The 16447-nt window shown below is 42.7% G+C and overlaps 1 protein-coding gene across 5 annotated transcripts in view; it reads right to left on the bottom strand.

Annotated features, from left to right (window-relative positions):
• The window catches only part of OXR1 (oxidation resistance 1), a 1826889-nt gene that overhangs the window by 321096 nt on the left and 1489346 nt on the right, over positions 1 to 16447 (bottom strand). For all 5 annotated transcript variants that reach the window (XM_086966107.1, XM_086966110.1, XM_086966106.1 and 2 more), the window contains one exon: positions 12826 to 12997. In XM_086966107.1, the coding sequence (XP_086822233.1) occupies positions 12826 to 12997 (172 nt within the window). The remainder of the gene's footprint in view (positions 1 to 12825; positions 12998 to 16447) is intronic.

The raw sequence follows: 16447 nt of genomic DNA, 5'->3' as shown, positions 1-16447 counted from the left end.
AACCACTGAATACACCACCACCCGGACAAAAGAACACGTGAGACAATTACTGTACTTGTCAAGGAAGGAAATAAACCAACGGCTCCATTTGAGCACTATCATTAGAAATCATAAAGCACAGAGGATTCCGAGAGGCCTTAGAAAATCCCTAAAACCATCCCTATGTAAGAACACATCAAAATTCACTGAAAAGTGGTACGCTATATTGAATAAATGCAGTTTAGACCTGATTCTGCTGATAATAGAAGAGCTATCAAATATCTTGGAAGAACTAAGAAAACAGATTGATTCAGTGAAGATGGAACTTGATAAATCAGTCACAGCGGAAGAAAGGACAAAAATCTTAGAAGACATCAACAACCAACTGCAGAAACACTCTCAAGAAGTCAACGAAAGGAAGATAAGAAAATACAGAAGAGACACTATCGACTATAAGTTAGGAGAAGTGTACACATGGGCAGATATTTATGCAAAGAAGAGGCAGAATAAACCATACACAGCTCATACAGATACATCTTCCACAGAGAGCGACACCTCATCCAGAAGCACACCACGGGGAAACAACATCCAAAAAGAGCAAGATACAGAAAGCACTTCAGCAATGGTTTTTAGAAGTAGGTCACAAGATCGGGGAGACCCCGGCGGGGAAAAAGGCAAGGGAAAAGTGAAAGAAAAAGATCCACCTCAAACGAGGAATGTAACATCCAAGAAGGACAAGACCAAGAAATGAATTTTGACAAACTTAGTACTTAACATCACTTTAACGAAGATCAAATAAGAACCATACAAAAGGGAACATCATTTGTCCCAACAGCCAAAACTAACATGTTGGAACTCAACGTAAGTCTGTTCAAATTAACAAGAAAACTAAGATTACATCATTTTTTTGATAACATCGTCACAGACCAAAAGATAGAAGAAGATCAACTAAAAGGATTAAGATCCATCAGCACATATATGGCTCCAATAAGCCATAAGACTCTGGACTTATTTGAAAAATTATGCAACAAGACATCTCAAAATTAAACACAAACAAGAAAAACAAACACAATAATCTCACAGCCAAAGAATTTGGTATGCTACGATCTATAGCAGAAAACAAACAAGTAATCTGCCAAAAAGCAGACAGAGGGAGAGCCCTGGTGCTGTTGAATAGAACATATTATGAGGAACAAATTAAAGCCCATTTGGCGGATGAAAACATGAACATGAGATTAGACTTCAATCCTACAAAGTAGATCAAGAGTGCATTGCAAAAAAATAATACAGAAAGCAGTAGATGTAGGAGTCATCACAGAAAAGGTAAAAAAGTACTTAATCCAAGAGAATCCTGCAAGTCCCAGTTTTTACATGGTGCCCAAGGTACATAAAGATCTAATGAAACCTCCATGTCGACCGATCGTGTCAACCAGAAGATGTTTGCATGAACCAGTTGGGAAGTTCTTGGATAAATACTTGCAACCCTGTGTAACCAACATGAGATCATTTGTTAAAGATACTACAGACTTTTTAAATAAATTGGCTACAGTAACCATTACTGAAGAGCAACCTATAGGGTTAGGAACCATTGATGTAAAATCCCTTTATACCTCAATTCCTCACCAACTAGGTATTGAGGCGGTTGAAAAGGAATTGTTGCATACTGAATATAAGGAAGACATGAAAGTATTTTTGATGGAACTCTTACAATTTACACTAAGCATAGCTACTTCTCATGGGAAAACCATTGGTATCTACAGAAAAACGGAACATCCATGGGCAATTGCCCGGCTCCAACTTACGCAAACATCTTTATGTGTGATTTCGAGGAAAGGAACATTTTAGAAGATAACGCTTGGAAATATCAGATTATATTGTATCTACGTTTCATAGACGACATCTTCATTATTTGGAGAGGAGCGAAAGAAGAATTATCAGCTCAAATCACACAACTGAACACTATAGATGAGAGAATCCAGTTTACCTCGGAAATACAGGACAACACTATCCATTTCCTGGATGTAGAAATAACCAGAAAAACCACTGGATTTGCAACAAACCTATACAGAAAATCCACCAATAGAAACAATATTTTAAGATATGAAAGTTTCCACCCGCAACCATTGAAACAGCATTTTCCTTATTCTCAAATACTAAGGGTAAAACGGGTCGTCTCGGAACCAGTTCAATCAGCACAACAAACTGAACAAATGATAACTCGTTTTAAACTAAGTGGATACCCAGATGAGGTATTACACAAGCCATCAACAGAACAACAGGAATTACAAGAGAAAAGCTTCTCAAAACACAACCCAAAACCAAAGACAATAGAATGACGTGTGTGAGTAAATATTCTAACATGAGACGACAATATAAAAAATATTTAAGAGACATTGGAGTTTACTCAGATTAGAACCTGATTTTAAAAACATTTTTGAACAAGAATCACTATTTGTGTACACGAGATCGAAAAACATTGGAGAAATATTGAAGCAACCAGTGAGAGATACCAATCCCAAACAATATAATGGCACAACGCCATGTTGGAACTGCAACACTTGCCATAATATCATCAGAGGAAGTGTCATCACACACACGATGAATGGCCATCAAATCCAGCTAAGAGTCAATGCTGCATGTGACACAATGAACATTGTTTATATGTTAAAATGCCCATGCGGGAAAGCATATGTCGGTCAAACTGAACGTAAACTCAAAACGAGACTCAATGAACATAAAAGCAACATCAGGACTAAAGTTATGAAATCCACAATAACCACACATTTCATAGAAGCGCAACATCATATTAGTCAATTAAAAGCATGTGTTTTGGAAACAGTGGACAAAGCAGAAGGGTTGGACAATAAGAACTCATTGTTGAGAAGAGAAAATTACTGGATTTATCATTTGAATACCTTAAAATCACATGAGCTGAACAAAAGGGTTGAATTCTTGTGTTATTTATGATTCTTGACATAGACTATTCACCAGAACATGGGCATGGAACTCATAGGGTCTTCCTAAGTATTATGTTTTTTTAAATGTTAACCGCTCTTCAAATAGAATGAACACACCATCATTCACAAATGTATAGATTTACAAGGTTATCGTAGCATGAACGACCTCTCTTTTTGAGCTATACAAATAGAGCATAATACACAGTTGGTACTTACATTTAAAAGTACTTAATACATATGCACTGATTAGAATCTTTGAGCTATGTACTAGCGAAGGACTAAAAGACAGCAGTAGTATTAATGTCTGGCACTATATATATATGGTCTTAACGTGAAGAAATGTATTTACATAGATGCATGATTTTCCGTTTTCACCGTCGTTATTTTCTAATTCGAGCTCGTCTTTTTTCTAACCCGAGGTTTCTCTAACCCGAGTTTGTCTTTATTGACATATGGACACTATCACTTTAACAGCACGTCAGCGCTAACCGCACGTACGCAAGACGCCACTTGAACGCGTTTAACATACACTCAAGGATATTGCCGATACACCAAGCAGAACTGAGAAAAAGAGAGCACAATACGACAGAGCTACTCCGGTAAGCTACCAGACAAACACACTTGATTAGTTTTTATTTTAGCTAGGAAATAAACATTACAAGCTCCTTCGCATGATTAGCGGTGGTAGAAACAGAGTGGAGAGACTTTCACATTTAAAGGGCACATTTGAAAAAAGCGTAACGAACGTAAGAATGCAAGAAGATAACTCACTCACGTAATGTATAGCAAGAGTGAGATATATGTTCACCGTCTAAGCGCGATATAGACAACACAGGCAGAATTGTTTGAAACACCCATCTTACATCACATTTTAGTAAACACATGGTGGTGGTTTAAATGTAGATGATTTGCCATTATTTACCTTGATGTATTGAATTTATTTTGTAGATAAATCCCCTGACGAAGGCACAGGTTACCGAAATGCATTGGGAGGGAACAATTCAAATGTTTGAATAACGGACATTAATGCATTATGGGAAACAAAGTCCGTAATGTGATGAACCAAAGAAGAAGCATTGTGTGAATTAAAACACATTGGAGATACAAAGAAAACGAATAAAAAGAAATTACAGTATTTATTTTTGTTGAATTTGGCTGGATTTACAGCACCCATTAAACCTGTGCCCAGGGAGACAGACCAAGGACACTTGGGACTGCAACTTCAGATTTAGTTATACACTCCTGAGTGGGGAGTGATTCCCAGGAGCACGGCCCACAGATTAACTTTGAGATTACAAATGCGGTGCACGATCTAAACTACAGTTAATGTGATGCTTTGCCACCAGCAGAGGAACAGCGTATCCAACCTACCAGGTGACAATGTGCAATAGAAGGGAAATTAAAGTAGCTTTGCTTTGAAGCGGGGGCAGGAGCAGGGATATAGGTAGTTCACTGGCCAGGGGGACCCAGATGCTGACAACATGATCCCCCAACTCGGACTCGAAAGTCCTAGGAGGTCAGATCTTGCAGAGGCAAAGTTTGTTGTGGCCTTTGCAGAAACCCTGCTCCAAAGCCTTTAAAGCGGCACAGTTGTTTTAAAAACTGCCTCCTTCAAGGAGCTAGCTCAAGGGAACGTGCTGTTTTGTTCTCCTTGAAGCACTCCAGGATTGAGTCAGTCTAGTCCCTGAAGAGACAGATGCCATCTAAGGACATGTCCATGAGCGATTGGTGGACGTTGCTCAAAAATCTATTGGAGGTTATCAAGGTGTGGCACCAAAGCAACATGCCTGTGCCAACTGCTCTATCCAGACAGTCAATAGTGACCAGGCCCGACCTCAAAGGATTTCGCAGAGTCTTGAACACCCTGGATAACCGGTTTTAGGTTGGCACAAAAATCTTCTGTGACAGTTGGTAATATGTCAGCCAACATGCCCCACAATGCATGTGAGTACCGCCCGTGAGGCAACTTGAATTGACACACCTGAGGGTGAGGCTGGCAGACGACAATGGGCTTTCCCAAAAGCCTCCTAGCGTTCTGGCCCAGTCTGGTGAGTTGGTCAGAAATGCATTGGGGGTTCAGCTTGCAGGAGGAGGCCTGAAATACAAAGCTTTAAGGTGCTTGGTGGTGCAGGAAAGATGTGCCCCCTGGACAGGCCCAGGAGACAAAGGCCTGTATCTTCTGGCTATTTGGTGGTCGACAAGAGGGCAAGATCTGGCTTTCACCAGGCCCCCATGAGAGTGTCCTCAAGTGCCTCACTGAATGGTAGAAGTGCCTCTGCAGAAGTCTGCCCTGACTGTAGGACTTTGGTGATTCTGTTTGTTTTCACTTCCACTGAGTGTAGGAGTAGGTCTGAGACTTCTGCTACCCTCCTAATCATGGCAAATTAAGTCTATTTATTTGCAGAGGGGCCAGTTGGAGAATTTAGGCCAGTATCAGGGGGTATGTCAAGACAATTGTCATCCTGGAGGTCCAAAAGCAGGTCATTTCATTTCATGATCTTGAGTCCTTACTCCCATACATGACCTGTAATGGGAATACCCCTCACTGACTTTCTAAAGGGCTCCTTAAAATCATATAAAAAACAGTGTGTTTAGGTAACTGGCATAGGTAGATCAGATCTCTTTGCAGCTCTCTCGAATAGGTTGTGGAACCCACCAATATTCTCTGGTGGCGAGTCAACAGGTACCGGAGAAGGAGAAGAAGACGTGGGGATGAGGTGGTCGTCCCACTCTGTATGTGGATCTCTAAGCTCTCCCTCTTCCTGATAATCATCCGTCGTACCCGGATCCTGTAGAGGGACTGATGTAGGTTATTTTTGTAGCAGTTCCGCTGGTATAACTTTGGTGGAGATGGAACAGGACGCGGACAAGGAACTACTGACGGTATTTCCTGGTAAACAGGAGTTGGGTGGAAATCTCTTCCTGTAGCCAGCCAACATGAGTTGCAGGTCCGTTAATGAAGAAGAAGGCATGCAAAGAACTTCTTCCCGATAATCCTGATGGTATTGTTGTTGTTGAGTATATTCGTGACATTCTCCATATTCCTTCTCAAAATCATCCTCCTGACATTTAACGTGCCGCTGGGATGGGCTGCTCGCGTAGCCATAGGGCTCCCTCATCTTCTTCCTCCAAAGCCTGCTCTTCCAACAGGTGAGAAGGTACTAGAGGAGTAACCTTGCTAGGTGAGGTAATTTCAGGTGTAATTTTTCTTGTTCTCGTCTCTTCTGACCTATCCGTTTTTCCCCCCCTCGTTGACGAGATCGGAGAGGTAGCGGTTGGCATATTTGGAAACCATCGACAAGTTTATAACCATCCTCGTCGACCTTGCCGTCGTCGCTGTCATCTACGGCCTCACCGTCATAGTCGACACAGTCGCCAATGATATCGACATCATCCTTGAAGGCGACAAAATCTTAAACGATGGAGCCACCAACACCTTCCTCAACGCTTTCTTTGACGACAGGAGAACTTCTATCTTTGTCAACGATGAAAGAGATTGATTCTTCGTCGACGATGGATTTTTTGTCATCCCTCTTACCCCAGGAGGCACTGAAGAAGGTTTTTTGAATGAGTGACAGACTTGAGGGGGTGTATTAGAGGGCTCAGACCTTGCCTTTTTCTGTTGTTTCTCCCTTCCTCTCCTTTTCCTGTTTGTGAGAAGATTTTGAGGGACTGTGCACATAAGACCCATGAGAGGTCTTTTTAAGGGCCTTTTCTGGATGCTCAGCAGACAAGTGAGCCCGAGGTGATCTTCTCCTCTTATGGGATCTCATGGAGGAAGACTAAAAGGATGCCTCATCAATGTCCTTACTTGAAATCACTTCCTTCCTGGCTTTGAGTTTCTGAAGCCATGTAAGAAGTCGTCACTCACGATCCCTTAAGTTTTTATTAGGAAAGGTACAACATATCTTGCATTCCTTTGCCTTATGGTTGGGATATAGGCAATGAATGCAGTCCTTGTGAGGGTCAGCAGTATAAAGCCTTTTTTTCGAGCAGGTAGCACAGGCTCTAAAAAGCCCCTTTTTTTCCTTTTCTGACACTTTCTGCCAGAATGTTGACAAAGCAGTACTGAAGATGAATTCCGTAGACGCAGAATGAAGTAAAGAAGTCAAAAAGTCTTTAGATTTACTAGTAATGAGAGATAACTGTGCAGAGCTCAGAGGAGACTCCCAACACAACGTGCATCGTTATGGTCGGAAAGGAACATAAAGCAGTTTATGAAAGCTTTTTTCCGTACTTTTCAGCCGGTTAAGCCTCCACCACCTTTCTGGCATCTTAATATAGTAGTATCACAACTCATGAAACATCCCTGTGAACCCATTCAAAAGGGGGCCCTAAAGTTCCTGTCTTGGAAGGAGGTTCTTCTCTTGGCACTGACATCGACCAGAAAGTGGGAGAAATTCAGGCACTGACAATACAGGAACCGTCTCTACAGTTTGGGGATGATCGAGTTGTCCTTTGTACTAATCCCAAGTTTATCCCTAAAGTATCATCGGACATTGAATGAGCCTCTTTTCCTTAAGACATTCTTCCCTCTACCAACTACTGCAGCAGAAAGCTCTTCATTAACTGGATATTGAATGTTGTCTAAATTTTTATCTGCAAAGAACAAAGACTTTTTGCAGAGCATCCAGAAAGGGCTATCCTCTTTCCAAGAGGGGAATTGCTCGATGGATCTCAAATGCAATCCAGTATTACAATCAAGCAGCAGGAAAACCTCTGCGAGCACGGGTGCATGCTCACTCTACGAGAGCGATCTCTACATCCGCTGTTTTGTTTGCTGGGGTTCCTATCCAGGACATATGCAGGGCTGCTACCTAGATGAGTACCCACACCTTCACCAGACATTACTGCCTGGATGCGGCCACTAACAATGATGTGGCAGTAGGACAGGAGGTGCTGAGGAACCTTTTCAAGTGATCGTGAGCTCTCTCCTTCATCCCTCCTTCCATTCTACTGTAAGGTTTGTTTTCATAAGAATTTCTCATTGTGCAAATGTTTAACATATAATAAGCTACATTTCTACATTTTAAACATGGTATGTTTATTAGTTTGAGGACAAAGTTTTTTTCAATTAAACCTATTCTTCCCTACAGTTTGCCAATTTAAAGTACACTCTTACTTTTATTTAAGTAGGGAACAAAACGTGCTACTGACTGCTAGCTACTCTGATTTAAGTATGTGAATCTATGAAAGTTCCAATACTGGAGTAAGAAAATAAGTTACTTACCTGTCACTTTAGTTCTCCAGTACTGGAAACTGTCATGGATTCACATGCAACCCGCCCTCCTCCCCTGAGAGATTCACCTTTGGAATTTTTCCAGGGTTACTCTTGGCACAAATGCTCTGAAAATCTGAAGGTCCAAGGTTCTCTCAGGGGGGTTCTAGAGGGTTAAGGGTCCTTATTGGTTCAAGAATTACTTTTGGTCTCTTTTACATAAGAAGAGATATGGGTTACAAAGCTGAAATGGGCCTAGGCCTGGTTTCTGCTTTGTATTGATTTAGCATTGCTTTTTTGATATACCAGGGACTCCCATCTCGACGACAAGGAATTATTCAAGCATGTAAATCTATGAAAGCTCCAATCCTAGAGTAAATCTGAAATTTATCATCCTGCAATTATCGTCTTGTGGGTCGGGGACAAAAAAATGCTGTGGCTATGAGAATGAGGTTGGCGCTCCTTCATCCAAGGTTGCAGAATTTGCTTCCAAGTCTAAGAGCTATCAGTTTATCCTCCAGCGGCAAGACGTAGGGACCGGCACAGGTCTCGGTGCTGCTTGAGGAGCCAGGAGCATTGTCCCTTGAATGGGGTAGACCACCAGACGGGGTTAAGAGGCACAGTCTGCATCAGGGACGGATCCTCTGGATAGAAACCCAAATGAAATACTCCTCAGATACGTGGGACCCGTAGGCACTTTCAGAAAGAAATTTCTCCTGATGACGGTGGGACCAAGAACATGTCCACAACCGAGACCGTGCCGTACATGCTTTTCAGCAATGCTTCACAACAGAGCTGAAAACTAGGACAACCTGCCCTAGACAGATTCTGCACTCTCTCAATTCACTCCTGCCGGAGTGAGAACAATTTTTAGCACAATTTGATCAATCAATAAGAACGGACGTTCAACATGTATACAGTCGATACAGTAAATGTGAAATCAATTTGAAAAAACACTTTTTATAAAAATAATTCATCCAGTGTGGTACATTGCTTCTTTTATTCAAAAGCACTGTCGATTGAACTTCATGGATTTCAAGCAACGTGGATTACAAGCTTGTTGATGACAATTCCCAATGCATTTCGGGGGCTACTTGCACCCTTCTTCAGGGGGAATCTACAAAAACATAACAGAAATGACTTCTTGTATTACATACCATTTAAGGGCCTATCAATTATCCGGGAGAATTTACATACTTGAGCCATGCTAAACACAGCTCATTAAGAATTCATGTGACAAGCAGTTTATCTAAATTAGAGGTTGAACAACTGCAATATAAAGTGTAAAACAAGTCCCTGGTGTAGTTGATTACCAAAGGAACAAACTCTCCAGTGCTCTGTGAAGACTACAAAATCAATATGTGCTTTAGTGTGAGCGATTTCAGCATGCACACCAAGGTAGTGAAAAATCAACTGTGTCCAAAAGATACCATGTTGGTGTAACTGGATATAGCACACAAGCTTGTATGCCAGATGAATACTCTATCACGAGAGCAACAGGCTATAAGGACCTTAAGTAAATCTTACATGCTAGTGATCAACCAGTAAAACAACCGGTACCTCTCACCTATAATGAAATCAATCTGCTGAAAAAGCCTTAATCAACCGAAAAGCCTGCTAACGCAGGTGTAATTCATCAGGCTTCCACTGAAAAACAAAAACGAAAGAACCAGTGTGTAAAATTCTAGTGCAAATCTCGCTTATAATCGTTGTTCCCTACAAAGATTCAGTGCCTCCATCTCACCTAAGTTCAAAGCGTGTCACCGCCTACTCAATGAATGGACGATCGTATCAAAGCGCTGGACCGTCTGTTTGCGAGAAAAAGGTATAGATATTGTGTAAATCTTAAGCTAACGACCTTAAAACATGAATAAATCAAATAAAAACCGGCTCCACCCTCACGTGTATGGTGGAGCGACGATCCTAACGATTCCGTGACCTGCTGCTGACTCACGTTGGTGATCCGCGCAGTGTTTAATGAATCAGTCTGGCGTGTGACGAAAGAATTTGGCGACATGAATGAATGACTCTGCCTAACAACAACCATGCGCGGCGGCCATCTTGGATTAGTGTTGTGATGTTAGTGAAGTTGAAATTGTGCATAACAAATAAAAAATAAAAACTATACCGTCCTCGTATAATGTGAAATTCTTTCTATGTGGATAGGACTCTGAATGTACTACGAAATGCAACTAATACCTCCTCACTCGCTTATGGTGTAGAATCGTATATTGAAATGTATTGTGTGTGAGCACAATTATTAGAACATACAATGGAATTTCAGCTGTGCTAAAAATGGGTTAGACTGAATGGTTGGCCTGCAAACAAAGTTGCCTGCAAAACTGTATCATCACTGCAAAACTGCATGTATATCATTGTAAACAACTGATGATATTTAAAAATCACAATGCATATTAACTCTGCTAGCATTATTGCTATGCAAAGCGCTTCATTTGTCAGAATTACTGTAGTGAGCAGTATGAATTAATCAAATATAATAACATTGTTGTTTGCAGAATTGTGTAATAATGTGTCACTGTGAGGTAGTGCAGATTCTGTCTAGGGCAGGTTATCCAAGATTTTTTGTTCTTTCAGAATTTGTGGCCAGGTAGATCCACTTCAGAATCAGCACACCAATTAGGAGTACTTTGAGTATTTGGTATAAGAGAATACTGTTGAATTTGAGTTCAGTACAGCTGTGATATTACACGTCACAACAAAGCTGGGCATAACATTTCCAGGTAGCCTTGGGATTCATCCGTGAACATCCAATACACTACTTCGAATCATGAGAGGAAATCAGACACTAGAAACAGACCACATTGCGGCCAGTCGCTGACGTCTGCCTACAGCAATCCTTGCATGATTTGAACTATTTTTGCTTAGAGAAGGGCATGGCCCTTGCACTCTAGAAACACATTTTGATATGTTTTTGTCAATGGTAGAAGCAAGGGAACAAGCTCCAGATCCACGTCAGAAGGCACAAAAAGAAAGGAACTGATGTTGAAGCACGGAGGTGGTGGTTATATAGTTACCCAAATATCACTTCTGGGTCGGGATGCACCCAACACAGAGCTGCAGGATACCACCTACCAGCATGCAGTGCCAGTCTGGCACCTGTGGGTATTCACAAGGTGAGGAATATGTGGTTTGAAGTATCTATCTGAATTCGAAATACCATACCATAATATATTTTAAAGTGAACTGCCCTACAATTTATATAAAGCGGAAGGCGGCTATCTTATTTGGCCACAAAAACCTTGTAGTAGCCCTAATCCCTGAACGAATCCTATAAATTTAGTAGAGATTGAGTGGGCCAGGTAACTCAGGACTGTAACTTATTTGCTTCACATACGGCTCATCAGCATAAGAACATGAAGATAAACAACAGTCCTGCTTAAAGGGTACAGTTTGTTTTCACCAAGAAAAAAATTCAGGCAAATACAAAGGTAGCAGATTATATATATGCACGAACCAAAAATCTAGTTGTCTAGAATCCTAACAGAAAGGGGTCTAACAAACACAGTGGTGGAAGGTGACCAATATAACCACACCCACAATCTTGGATGGACTCAGCAGATTTGATTTTCAAAGCACTTGATACGGGGTTACTCGTGCATATAATCAAGGACTACAACCTCATAGATATATAGTGATCTCTTACACCTGTGTTATAAAGAATACACCATTCTCTTGTGTACTGGTTCCTTCCACACACAGTCAGATGTTTCTTGATTTGAGATTATAGATGACAGCATCTCTGACCATGCACGGATTGTATTCCAATTAACTATGGGGCTAGTGGCACCACTATTTAAACGATACAGTATGAATATATTTAAGTACAGGTGACCGGAGAAGAAGCACAGAGTACAAACAGGTGTATTAGCAAAAGTCCTGTGGGCAGCTGTGACATACGAGAGGGGTCACAGTGCAATACGCTGCCTTGAGAAGTAGGAAAGACACAATAGAACGCACCAGCTTCTGTCTCACTTATAATAGGGCCCTGCCAGGTTCCGCTTCCGTTGTAATAGGACCCCGCCAGCCTCTGTGTTAAGGGCTTCGTAGAAGGCTAAACTTCACCTGAAAGCTTTCTTTACCTCATTGGCAGTGCCTTGCAAAAAATATACTGGAACCATTACTAAGATGGCGAGTAGGAAGAAATGCTGATCAGAACACTGCTTCATGAAAGGGAATCATCTTCAGTCACACCTGACAAAAAGGACTAAATAGGCATTTACATATTCACACTGTAAACATTACTAATGAAATGTGTGTGTTGTTGCACGCCTAAAAAATTCTGATTACCGGGACACAAGGGCCTACAGATCACTTCCTGGCTAAAGCTGCTGTTCCCAGAAAACCATCCTCCTGAAGAATACGCCTATATATTGAGCAGAAACCATATAATTCAATGAAGCTTAAGAGAGGTTATAAAATATATTAAAATTATTATGGTTAGTGCTATGCCTTTGGGCTCACCTTAACCAGTTTCGCCGCCATACAATCAAGGAGGGAGAGATGGACTTCCTATTTTACTTCTTTAGTAAATGATATGAACCAATGTACTGAGCTAACAGTCTTTCAAACATTAAATATGCGCGGTTTCCTAGGTCAGAAATAACAAAAAACAGTGCTTAAAGCAGCTTACATAGCACAATACATTCTTACCTTTCCTGTGGAACAGCAAACCAATATTCATGCTTTTTATCTCTCTGTGCATATTGCTGCATAGACGCGCTTGCATGGGAAACAAATGTTTTCCTCATTGGCTTTCCAACTTTTAAGCATAAAAACTTGTGAGACCTAGGCCTTCTTTTTTCTTTTGGCAATAAATGAGAACCTAAACAGAAGAAAAAGACATGGATGGCACAAATTAAATTTCAGCCGACAGGTGTTTGGAATATCATAATTGTCTCGTTCAACCTTTTCGCACCTGAGTAAACGAATGGGCAGCAGAAAAACACAATTGAACTTCAGAATCATGATCTGCTGAAGATCTTACAACACAAGCTAGATCATTAGTGCTGCACAATATGTTAGAATAGACTAGTACGTAATCTTTTGTGACCACTGACCTCTGGGATCACTTTCCTCATGGACCTTCTTTTGGGCAAAACCTCTCTGGAATCACTCTCCCTGCACTGCCTGAGTCCTCCCGCTGCCGCGCTCTACATCATAGGCGGCCGCCGAGTGGAGGACTCGGCTTCCCAGGATACCCTGCGGCGGCGCTTGCCTTGGTCGTCACCTTCGGCGCCTGGAGGCGCGATAAAGGTGGGAGTCCCCCGACCAAGGGTGTAATCTTTTGTGACCACTGACCTCTAGGATCACTTTCCTCACGGACCTTCTCCTGAGCAAAACCTTTGGCGCCTGGAGGCGTGATAAAGGGGGGCGTCCCCCGCAACGCGGGACGCGAGCGAGACGCCGGGCGAAGCCCGGGCAAAGGGCGGCCGTCAGAGGCCGGAAGAGGTTGGGTTGGGTCCCTCCTCTGTCATCCATGCAGCGCCCGTTTCAAGTAAGACTTCTTGTTACAACAACCGCCTGTCCCATCGCTTCTGTGTCGTACTTGTTATTGACTAACTGTAGGGGGTTATAGTCTATATTTGATTCCCCAGTCTGCCAGTTATCCCTTTTCCTAAAACTCGTGAACCATGAACAATATGGGTCCATCCCCGATAGCGAAAACGAAAGGAACACTGGATTACTTTTTTAGGGTGCTTCCAGATGCTGATAGGGATGACTCCCTTGCCGAGCGAAGGGCCAACAGACGCTGCTCCATTGAGCATATAAAGAACATGCGTACATCTTTGCCATCTACTCTTCTCGATACGGCGGCCCAGGATGGGATCACCACATCTCCTGTAGCCTGCGATTCTTCTAGAGATGACAGTATTCCACTGCTTCTTCAAGCTAGACCTATCCCACTTGACTCTATTAGTGACTCTATTAGTGATACAATTAGTCAACTAAGTGTAATTATCGCTATGTCACAATGTAACGTGTCCCCTCTTCCTCAGTCTCAGCTGACCTCATCAACTTCTGTGGCGGAGATTTTTCATGCAGAAACTAACCCATTTAGGATCAACTCCGCCCCTCGTAAAGGCCCCCCCCATCAAAAAGAAGGAGAAAGTGTGGTAGGACTATTCGGTGTAAAGTGAGCAGGAATAGGAATATACAAACGCCTAATCACGATCCCAAAAATAGCCCTGCCTTACCACCCTTACAGAATCACAAGACACCGGCCCCGCATGCTCTAGAACTTCTTCCCTCTAAGCCTACCCCTAATTCTGACATTGTGGGGTCCATTGAGTACATAGTAAGATCTCTCATTCTCCCAGTAATAGAGAGACTGAAACAAATGACTGCCCAGCTAGGTTCTTTAGAACAAGTGGTCAGGGAGAACATAATAGCAAATAAGGTCCAAACAGACCCCGCTCTACCAAAATTGCCTTCGGTAACGATAGTTCCAACTTAAGCAACAACTGTTATTAGTAAAAACAGGGCACCCCAATCCTAGTCATCTGCTCCTTTAAAACCTCCAACTGTGGTAAAAATGGGTGCCAAAAATAATAATCTCACCCACCCCCCTACAAAGACTGGGGCAAAGACCACTAATCCTCCCAATTCAAATTCTGCACAAACAAGAGCGCCTCAAGTATTACAGGCAACATCCGCTCTTAGAGCTAATAACCTACAGAGGGGCGGGAATGCTTTAAAGCTTCAATCCGTGCCTGCTCAAGGTGCACGGCCAAGTCATGCCGAATCAAGCAAGCCTAGGATTAGGCCTGTAGATCTCCCTCCGGAAGCGGTTCCCTATGTGGTCGTCTTAACAGGCATCCCACCTCTAGAGGAAGGCAAGACGGAAAAGTTTTTCCAATTGAAAAACAAAGTCCTGTATTGGCTCCGTCAGAATCGTCCACTCCCTCCGCACTTGAATGGTGAAATAATCCATGTTAGACGCCTCCCCTGGCTGGGCTGTCATAGAAAAGATCTACCGGGTGATATTATCATTGTTAATTTTTCAGATAGTAGAGCCGGGAACTATATTTTAACTGATTTTCAGGACAGAGGGCAAGGGGGCATCACAACACGTGAATTGACTTTCTTCTAACCAAGATCAGCAGTAGAATTCATTCCAAACCGGGGACTACAAACTAGCTACTCTAATAATCGTCCTAGGCCTACCCAGAATCGCTGCGTTTTTAGCAGAAATGGTTACAATGACTATAATTCATTCCACTGGTCTGAACCCTTTGAAACGTTTAACAGATTTAACCTTCTATCAGGCCTGGACGCAAACGACTGACTGGCTCCCTCATCAAAGCTACCAGTTCTTCTGTCCCCCAAGCCCCCGAAATGCAGTTATGTAGTAAGTCAAGAACCCTTATCCCTTTCCCCTACCAGGGCTGTGGAGCTGACCCACCTGAGTGCGCAGGAGACTTCCAACGCTCTTCCCTCTGTAGTAACCCCAGGCAAGGGCTTACATAGGACCCTGACTAAACCTCCAGCTGTAGACTCTGTAACTGAGGGGGGCTCGGCTAGATCTGACCTATCCCTCAACCTGATATTCTGGAACAAACGGTTTGCGTACTAAGGTAGACCTGCCATCTTGGCTCCCTAGTATTAAGGCTTATAATATCGTATGCCTGCAAGAAACTTGGCTAACTCTTCCCATTCACCTGCAAGGCTCTGGTGTTATTAGATCTCTCGGCCGCTTTTGACACGGTCGATCATGTCATTCTGATTGACCGTGTCAGAAATGCGGGCATCCAGGGCCTGGCCCTGTCATGGATTGGGTCCTTCCTTCAACACCGTTCTCAATCGGTACAGCTGTCCACCTTCTCTGCTCCCCAAATTTCACTTTCCTGTGGTGTCCCCCAGGGTTCCGCATTGTCCCCTCTTTTGTTCAATCTATATATGCAGCCCCTTCTTGCTTCTCTCCGTCACTCTTCTGTCACTATCTTCAACTACGCAGATGATCTGCAACTAATCTTTCCCATCGACTCCTCCCCTCTCTCTTGCGCCAACTTTCAATCAGTAATGCTCCCCATCTACGAGTGGATGAACTTCAGCCAGCTGACAGAGTTGATTTTGATCGGTGGGCCCACGCACCCATGGACCCCCCCCTGCCCAGTTAACTCTGTGAAGAGCCTTGGAGTCATCATTTCTAATGATCTATCGATGCGGCCCCAAATCAACGCTGTCACCTCGGCCTGCTTCTATCACCTTCGCAGAATTGGGAAAATCCGAAGGTTTTTATCATCAGAGGCTCTCATCCTTGTCATCATGGCCC

This window comes from Lissotriton vulgaris, chromosome 4_1 (genome assembly GCF_964263255.1).
Source record: "Lissotriton vulgaris chromosome 4_1, aLisVul1.2, whole genome shotgun sequence".
In the NCBI taxonomy this organism is placed as follows: Eukaryota; Metazoa; Chordata; class Amphibia; order Caudata; family Salamandridae; genus Lissotriton; species Lissotriton vulgaris.
This window is presented reverse-complemented; position numbering and strand designations above follow the sequence as displayed.